Source organism: Babylonia areolata, chromosome 6 (genome assembly GCF_041734735.1).
Source record: "Babylonia areolata isolate BAREFJ2019XMU chromosome 6, ASM4173473v1, whole genome shotgun sequence".
Classification (NCBI taxonomy): domain Eukaryota; kingdom Metazoa; phylum Mollusca; class Gastropoda; order Neogastropoda; family Buccinidae; genus Babylonia; species Babylonia areolata.
In genome coordinates, this window is record NC_134881.1 from 41,507,369 (window position 1) to 41,517,368 (window position 10,000).

At 41.3% G+C, this 10,000-nt stretch overlaps 1 protein-coding gene across 4 annotated transcripts in view; it reads right to left on the reverse strand.

Annotated features, from left to right (window-relative positions):
• LOC143283028 (deoxyribonuclease-1-like 2) overlaps nucleotides 1-10,000 on the reverse strand; it is a 72,154-nt gene that overhangs the window by 12,154 nt on the left and 50,000 nt on the right. Inside the window, exons 1-3 of one of the 4 annotated variants that reach the window (XM_076589024.1) lie at nucleotides 9,786-9,818; nucleotides 3,856-4,008; nucleotides 2,204-2,286 (exon numbers count right to left, since the gene is read on the reverse strand). In XM_076589024.1, the coding sequence (XP_076445139.1) occupies nucleotides 2,204-2,286; nucleotides 3,856-4,008; nucleotides 9,786-9,803 (254 nt within the window). In that variant the 5' untranslated portion in view covers nucleotides 9,804-9,818. Of the gene's footprint in view, nucleotides 1-2,203; nucleotides 2,287-3,855; nucleotides 4,009-5,345; nucleotides 5,406-5,514; nucleotides 5,641-9,785; nucleotides 9,819-10,000 lie in introns of those variants that run through there. The other 3 variants (XM_076589025.1, XM_076589022.1, XM_076589023.1) reach the window with 3 other exon arrangements.

Below are 10,000 nucleotides of genomic sequence, written 5' to 3' on the forward strand. Positions count from 1 at the left end.
AAGAAGAAGAAAAAAGAAAAAGAAACGACCCAATGGAAAAACTTGAGGTTACTGCCGCGATAGGAAAACCAGCGACCTGCGCCTAAATCGGTCCTTATGATGACATGAAAGATAAGCCAATCTCCAAAGCTTATCATGCAGCTCAGCCATTTTGTGCACCGAGAAAAATGCAGACCGAGACTTCAAGCCATGAAGGGAGCAAACAGCAGATTCCGAATATGGCCCACTGCGCGTCGCAATCACGAACCTACAAATCGATTTATGTCCGTGGTCGTAATCTAGATGGCATAAAGGTCATAACATTTTGGGAAAATGCGTGGTGTCTTTAAATGTCACCGTGACCTCAACTGAGGGGGTGTGGGGGGTGGGGGGTGGGGGTGGGGGTGGGGAATCAAAATTCTCCTTTGTGATCGAATGCTTTATTGAAAACGAGTCGGTAACAAAGTGTAGTCTAAAAATACATACACAGTCAAACCAACCAAATAACAAAAACAACACTACATATATTTGGGGGAAAATCCAACAGTGATATTTAACAAACAAAAACAAAGAAACTCGTTTTTCTTTTCTTTTTAATGATCCATCTTTTAAGAGAATTCTGCAGCAGTGGTCTCTCTGAAATATGAAAGTCTCGCCTATTACTTACTGCCCAAAACAGTACACCCCCTCATATTATTATTATTATTATTATTATTATAGCGCTGAATCTTGTGCAGAGACAAATCAAAGCACTATCGCACCAGTCATTCAAACGCATGCATAACTCTAAAACTGGAAAAACTGAAGACAAGGAAGAGGCAGGGAAGGGAGGCTATTTTGGGAAGAGGTGGGTTTTAAGGCCAGACTTGAAAGAGCTGAGTGTGGAGACCTGACGAAGCCAAAGAGGAAGTTCATTCCAAATGCAAGGTCCAGAGACAGAGAAAGTGCGGCGGTCGACAGTGGAGTGTTTGAATCTGGGTATTCGTAAACAGAGTGGATCCGAAGCCGATCGTAGAATGCGAGATGGAGTGTAGAGGAGAAGGCAGCCACAAAGATAGGAAGGGGCAGATTTGTGAATACATTTATAACATAGAGTGTTGATCTTGTACTTATTCTGTGTAAGACAGGGAGCCAGTGGAGATGTTGCAAAAGAGGAGTGATGAGCGCTGAAGGAGAAGGAGAGTAAGCGCTGAAGGGACTGAATGGATGAAGCAGGCAAACCAGACAATTGAGAGTTACAGTAGTCAAGGTGAGAGAGAATGAGAGAAACGACAAGTCTAGATGTTTCGTCACTGGACAGATATTTCCGGACGGAATTGATTCGCCGCAATTGACAGTAGCAGGACTGGCATGTCTGACTGATAAACTTTTGCATGGACAGTGTGTTGTCAAGGACAACGCCGAGGTTCCTGACTGAACTGGAAAGAGGGATGGATGTACTGCCAAGTTTGATTGTGTCAGTTGTGATGGAAGACAGAATTTGTTTAGTTCCTATGATAACTGCTTCAGTTTTGTCCACGTTCAATTGTAACTTATTTAGAGTCATCCAGTTTTGAATGACCAGGAAGCAGCTGGATATTTCTTGCAAGAGCGACAACAATTTTTCAGGGGTATCACTCTTCTGGAGTTGAGAGTCATCAGCATAAACATGATGACTGACATTATGGCGGTTGATAATTTCAGCGAGAGGAGCAGTGTACAGTGTGAAGAGCACTGGGCCTAAAACAGATCCTTGTGGGACTCCATGTTCAATTTTAACGGGTTCAGATTGGAAATGATCAACAATGACAGACTGGAATCGATCAGTGAGATAAGATATTCACAGAAGCTGTGGACCACTTGAAAAATATTATCTTGATGGAACCAGTATTCCAAGTTAGGTTGTTTTTTGTGTTTGGTTTTTTGCTTTTATTTTTGTTTTGGAAGCCAATCGACTTGGGGAAAAAACAAGCAAAAATAAACACGCTCGTGAGGATGTAAATTTTTCACTTGTAAAATTATTGAAGGAGAGAGAATGAGAGAGAGAGAGAGAGAGAGAGAGAGAGAGAGAGAGAGAGACAGACAGACAGACAGGGAGACAGAGGAGACAGAGACAGACAGAGACAGACAGGCAGAGACAGAGATACAGAGACAGACAGAGACAAACAGACAGACGGATAGAGACAGACAGACAGACAGAGACAGACAGACAGACAGACAAAGGCAAAGACAGAGAAACAGAGACCTGTTAACTTCCTCCAGCACTCGTCGCATGGCGTCAGGATGTATCACCTCTTCAATCGTGGCCACGTCAAAACGAACCAGAATCTGAAGACATATAAAGAGAGAGAGGGAGGTAGAGAACCTGAAGACAGAGAAAGAGGTTGAGAGAGAGAGAGAGAGAGAGAGAGAGAGGATAAGAACCTGAAGAAAGAAAGAGAGAGAGAGACAGAGAGAGAGAGAGAGAGAGAGAGTGAGAGAGAGAGAGGATAAGAACCTGAAGAAAGAAAGAGAGAGACAGAGACAGAGAGAGAGACAGAGACAGAGAGAGAGAGAGAGAGAGAGAGATAGAGATAGAGAGGATGAGAACCGGAAGACAGAAAGAGATAGGGAGAGGAAGAGAACCTGAAGACATATATATATATAGAGAGAGAGAGACAGAGAGACAGAGAGACACAGAGAGAGAGAGAGAGGATGAGAACCTGAAGAGAGACAGACAGAGACAGAGAGAGAGACAGAGAGCACTGTTCTAAAAAAAAAAAAAAAAGAAAAAGGTGGATACCGCATCCCTTCTTTAAGCCTCTTTGCTAACTGAAGCCAGCGGAAGTGTTCATTCAGCCATTTTGCTACTCGTGTCAGTACAGCGCGAAGCGGTAACTTCATATGCATTGCCGAACGCTCAGCTGGCTACGATGATTGCTTCACGGCAAGCTTTCACTTGCTCGCGGCATTAGTTAAGCTGACATTACTGTGTGTGCCTCCACAGCAAGTTTGCGCTACGTGTCACTGCACTGTTTTCCTCTAATAACTTTGGTAAATAAACCATCGGCAGATATCAATCAAGACAAAACAGTTGGCATGTCGTGGGGGTAAGCATAACACGATTTCATCAAAGGTACACGGTTACAGTTCAGAAACTACCACCAGTTAGCGGACCACTTCTCAAAGGACTGACACCGGATACGAATCTCAGTATGGCGTCCAGTTGGCTTCAGCTTTCCTGGCCAATGAGCTATCCATCTATTTTTAGACCAGTGGAGACACACACACACACACACACACACAGGCAGACAGGAGACATAGACAGACAGACAGACAGACAGACAGACTGAGACAGCACACAGATGGAGAGGCAGAGAGAGCTGGAACAGAAAAATGAATAAGTATTAATAATAATAATAATGGATACTTATATAGCACACTATCCAGAAATCTGCTCTAGGTGCTTTACAAAAACGCTTTTGTTAACATAAAACATTATATCTATGTTACATACACACACCAAAATGTGACCACACACACGCACGCACGCGCGCACGCACGCACACACACACACACACACACTTTTAACATACATGTGTATCTAACAGCCACCCTAACACATACGCACACAAAGGCAGGCACAAACTTACATAAACACACGCACACACAATACACATTCATATACATGCATGTAGTTATGTACACATACATATGTATACACACATAGTCAAGCACACCTAACGAAAAGGAAGTGGACCTGCCACAATTGAACTTATTGCTGAGGGAAAAGGTGAGTTTTGAGACGAGATTTAAAAGATGCGAGGGAATCAGAATGACGGAGGTTATCAGGGAGCTTGTTCCACGTCTTTCCCCAACAATGTCCCAACCATATATATCCAGGTTACTGATGCATACCTGTGCAACTTGCTTCAAGATTGTCGGATCCTCCATTTTGCTGTCAGACAAACGCTGGATGTTGAAAGCTCCAATCGTCAGCGTGGCTTCGGCCACGTGACTAATGGCGAATATGTAAATCAGAACTCTTGGCGTCAACATCTTCGTGTTCTCCTGTGACACAGAAAAATGAAAGTGTAGATGTATGTTAAAACGGATTCAAACAGGTATATAGGCATTTCAGCTGAAATTCAATTTCGGCTGTGAAAAAAAAAAAAAAATCTGCTAATTACGAACTGCAGATGACAGCATTTATCTTGAACTGCTCAAACTGTTCGCATAATTAGGCAACTGTAAAAGTCCCAGCCAAAACGTTGGATGTTTTAAACATCAAAATTAAAACCGGCTTGCATAAGAGATGGAAGTAAGTGAGTTTCAAACCAAATTTGTTCTTAAAAAAAAAAAAAAAAAACAAAAAAACAACAACAACAAAACTCACATGAAATTTAGTTTCACCAGTCTGTCAACAATTAGTTGAGAAATCGAAGGGTTGACTGATAACTGGATTATGAAATTATTTATTGGCAAAATATCAATCGATTTAGTTTGTGTTTCAGTATCAGCAAAGGTGCTACATACACATACATATGAAATACAGGGTCCTTGGTTTCAGTCTCCAGTTGGAGTAACATGTGGCATATATAGTTTCCATATACCCAACACTGTATTTACTGGAAATTAGGGCGGTGCCGTATTATGCCATAAACTCAAGACTTTCTGGCGTGGATCTCTTAAATCACGATCTGATCACCTTAATGTGAACTGCTGTTCAGTAGTGGAAGCTGCTAAGTTTGGGCAAGAACACGGTTGTTTTCAAAGTAAAATAATAATAATAATAATAATCGTTGTCGTCTTCGTTATCATCATTGTCATCATTATTATCTTTGTTCCTTTCCTGTTATTGTTAGTTGTCGTTGTTGCGGTCTTGTTGTCGTGGTCTTGTTGTTGCTGTGTTGTTTTTGTTATTGTTGTTGTTGATGCTGCTGCTGCTGCTGCTGTCATTTACTATGAATGAATGAATAAATGATAGGGATACTTATATACCGCCTATCCTCGGTCGGAGACCAAGCTTTAAGCACTTTACAAACTCGGGGTCATTTGTACAACAGGCTGCCTACTTGGGTAGAGCCGACTGACGGCTGCCATTGCAATTGGCGCTCATCATTCGTTTCCTGCGTCATTCAATCAGATTTCAGGCACGCACACATACTACTACTACTATTGTTGTTGTTGTTGTTTTTCCCGCAAACATCTGTTTTTTCCCTTCACCGCCTCAACTTTCTCCTCTTTTCCGGTTTCTCCTGTCTCTTCCTCCTTGTTGTATGGTTCTCCTGATCTTGTTCTTGTTCTTCTTGTACTCGTTTATTTTATTTCATTTTATTTATTTATTTATTCATTTATCACTTATTTCTTCTTTTTAAAAATATCTCTTTATCTATTTACTTATTTACCTGTTTTCGTTTTTTTTCCGCATTGTATTTTATTTCATTATCCATCTATTACCACACTACTAATAAATGCACAGCTAAATGAATACATAAAAATACGAAACGAGCAGACTCCACCAGACACATTTGAATGCAAACGACCTCATAGCCTGCAAGCAGGATCATGCCAAACCTGAATTTCAACCCTATGGTAACCTTCCTGGCCTGTAAGACAGCTTATCTCTCTACCATCCCCGCTCTCTGTCTGCCTCTCTGTATGTCAGTCTCTGTTTCTCTGTGTGTGTGTGTCTGTCTCGGTGTCTTCTCCTGTTTGTTCCTATCATCATCCCGATCCTTCACCCTCGCACCCTGTGAAATTCTGTCTCTTTCGGTATATTTCCCATCTCTCTCTCTCTCTCTCTCTCTCTCGTTCAATTTCTTTGTGTTTCTGTCCGTATCTTTCCGCGCGCGCGCGCGCGTGTGTGTTTTAACGATTACAGCAAAAACAAAACACAACAAAACAGCACGCATGCTCAAATACCTCTCCCCTACACACACACACACACACACACACACACACACAGAGTACATAAAGCATACATACATATATACATACATACATACACACACACACACACACACACACACACACACACATATATATATATACACACACACACACACACACACACACCCGCCATTACCACCCGCACCACCAAAATATCATTAATGCCAACGATTCTCTTAGGGGCACTTCTTCGTTACATCCACACCCATAATCCCGTGTATGCTATTGACCACAAAACCAAACACACCACTGATCTGTAACTATGACTTTGGGGCCATTTACTACAGAGGATCTTCATATCACTGACCTCGTTATACTTAAATCGTGACTTTCAAGCGATCCTTAGTTATACTTACAGAATGTTGTCGGTTGTTTTTTTTTTTCGCATGAACGTAAATGCTTGGAGTTTTGTGAAACCGGAGGATGAAACATTTCCAGTGACAATTATATTTGTAGCTCTCAATGAATGCTTTTCCATTAAAAGAAAGAAAAGAGAGGCAAGGCCTTCAAGACTCACTTGTGATAAATTAAGTCCCCTTGCATTAATTACAGAGTAATTTCCCTTTTTTACTATCTGCACCAAAACGTTTGCAAAATAAATAAAAATTCCATGCTTAGCAAAAGAAGTTACCGTTTGAACAAAAAATGATAATAATGACTGCTCTTGTTGTTGTGTCAATATCAGATCAAAGTGCCAAGTTTAGAGAATACAAAAAATATAAATATAACAGTAAATGCAGTTTGCATATAATTAGGCTTCTTTTTTTAAATGTTTTGTGCCCATCCCAGAAGTGCAATATTGTTTTAAACATGATGACTGGAAAGAACTGAATTTTTCCTATTTTTATGCCTAATTTGGTGTCAACTGACAAAGTATTTGCAGAGAAAATGTCAATGTTAAAGTTTACCACGGACACACAGACACAGACAACCGAACACCGGGTTAAAACATAGACTCACTTTGTTTACACAAGTGAGTCAAAAACAACAAAAACAAAAAGAAGAGAAAAGCAGATTACTATCAACGGGAACATACGAACACATACATACATACATACTCAAGTTACATACATATATACACACATACATATCCCTTTCAATGTTTTTTTTCTTTTTTTCCAATGCTCTGTATCTTTCCCCACCACACACACACACACACACATCCGCACACACGCGCGCGCACACATACACACACACACACACCATTCTTCACCCTCTGCCCAATACTATTCCCACCACCACACTCCGCCCTCCACAGCCACCTTTTTTTTTTTCCGTCTAATATCACTTAAAGTGGAAGACGTTAAATTGAAGACGACTACTACTACTACTACTATACATACATACATACATTCGGCTGAGATTGTAACCCTAAGTCCCGTGTGCAGCACCGAGTAACACACGTTAAAACAACAACAACAACAAAACTATGGAAAAAGAAGGGCTGTCACAAGAAAAAATGTGTAGAAAAACCCACTATGATAGACCCCAGTATCACAGGTCATTGATGTATCAGTCAGTGGAGTGATGGCCTAGAGGTAACGCGTCCGCCTTGGAGGCAAGTGAATCTGAGGGCGCTGGTTCGAACCTCGACTCAGCCGCCGATATTTGATTCCCCTCCACTAGACCTTGACTGGTGGTCTGGACGCTAGCCATTCGGATGAGACGATAAACCGAGGTCCCGTGTGCAGCATGCACTTAGCGCACGTAAAAGAACTCACGACAACAAAATGGTTGTTCCTGGCAAAATTCTGTAGAAAACTCCACTTCGATAGGAAAAACAAATAAAAAGAAATTGCACGCAGGAAAAACAACAACAACAACAAAAAATGGGTGGCGCTGTAGTGTAGCGACACGCTCTTTCTGGGGAGAGCAGCCCAAATTTCACACAGAGAAATCTGTTGTGATAAAAAGAAATACAAATACAAATATTTGTACTCTCAATGAATGCAAAAATAGTAGAGAAAAGCAGATTGCTAACAACGGGAATATGCGAATACATACATACATACTTACATACATACATACATACATACATTCGGCTGAGATGATAACCCTAGGTCCCGTGTGTAGCACGTAGCAGCACACGTTAAAAAGGGCTGTCAGATGGAAAAATGTGTAGAAAAACCCACTTTGATAGACCCCAGTTTCAGGTCACTGATGTATCAGTCAGTGGAGTGATGGCCTAGAGGTAACGCGTCCGCCTTGGAGGCGAGTGAATCTGAGCGCGCTGGTTCGAATCACAGCTCAGCCGCCGATATTTTCTCCCCCTCCACCAGACCTTGAGTGGTGGTCTGGATGCTAGTCATTTGGATGAAACGATAAACCGAGGTCCCGTGTGCAGCACGCATTTGGCGCACGTAAAAGAACCCACGGCAACAAAATGGTTGTTCCTGGCAAAATTCTGTAGAAAAATCCACTTCGATAGGAAAAACAAATAAAAAGAAATTGCACGCAGGAAATACAACAACAACAACAACAAAAAATGGGTGGCGCTGTAGTGTAGCGACACGCTCTTTCTGGGGAGAGCAGCCCAAATTTCACACAGAGAAATCTGTTGTGATAAAAAGAAATACAAATACAAATATTTGTACTCTCAATGAATGCAAAAATAGTAGAGAAAAGCAGATTGCTATCAACGGGAATATGCGAATACATACATACATACTTACATACATACATACATACATACATTCGGCTGAGATGATAACCCTAGGTCCCGTGTGTAGCACGTAGCAGCACACGTTAAAAAGGGCTGTCAGATGGAAAAAATGTGTAGAAAAACCCACTTTGATAGACCCCAGTATCAGGTCACTGATGTATCAGTCAGTGGAGTGATGGCCTAGAGGTAACGCGTCCGCCTTGGAGGCGAGTGAATCTGAGCGCGCTGGTTCGAATCACAGCTCAGCCGCCGATATTTTCTCCCCCTCCACCAGACCTTGAGTGGTGGTCTGGATGCTAGTCATTTGGATGAAACGATAAACCGAGGTCCCGTGTGCAGCACGCATTTGGCGCACGTAAAAGAACCCACGGCAACAAAAGGGTTGTTCCTGGCAAAATTATGTAGAAAAATCCACTTCGATAGGAAAAATAAATAATAGTGCACACAGGAAAAAATACAAAAAGAAATGGGTGGCGCTGTAGTGTTGCGACGTGCTCTCCCTGGGGAGAGCAGCCCAAATTTCACACAGAGAAATCTGTTGTGATAAAAAGAAATACAAATACATATACAAATTGCCAAAACACATTTGCTGACAGAAACAAACAAACAAACAAACAAAACAACAACAACAAAACAACAACAACAAAAAACCAACACCAAAACAATGTGGCACTGCCCTGTGGCGACACACCCTCTCCCTGGTGGAGTAGCCCCAATTTCACACAGAAAAATCTGCGTAAATTTCACACAGAGAAACCAACACGCATACATAGGCCCCATTAATGCATGCATGCATATCCACCCATCCATTTATTCTTATAACCATACATCCATCCATGTGGAATTATTTCGAAAGTGACTAGACTTCGTTGACATCAGATTAGGAAATATTCGTCTTTTAATGTATGTTTGTGCGTGCCTATGTGTGCGTATGTGTTGAGGGTAGCTGTTAGGTACATATGTGTGTGTGTGTGTGTGTGTGTGTGTGTGTGTGTGTGTGTGTGTGTGTGTGTTTAGTCAGTGTGCATGTAATATTGATGTAATGTGGTATGTAAACATAAGTGTTTTTGTAAAGCATCTTGAGCAGATTTCTCGATAATGCGCTATATTAAGTACCCATTATTATTATTAAATATTATAACCATTCTTTCTAAACAGACAGTGCATGCCATGTCATTTTTTTTCCTAACAAAACAACAACAACAACACAAAAGAAGAAGTAAGGAAAGAAAACCATCAAGATGAAGAACATCAACGTATATGTCTACCAATGTTCAGTTCCTCAAATCGCACAGATAAACTTATGCCCGACTATGTGATAGAAGACTCTCTGATCTTATCGAACCCCCCCCAAAAAACAACAACAAAACAAAACAAAAAAACCCCCAAAAACCCCCAACAAATCACATGCACCCCTCTTCGTCTCTCGCACACATAATTATACATGCA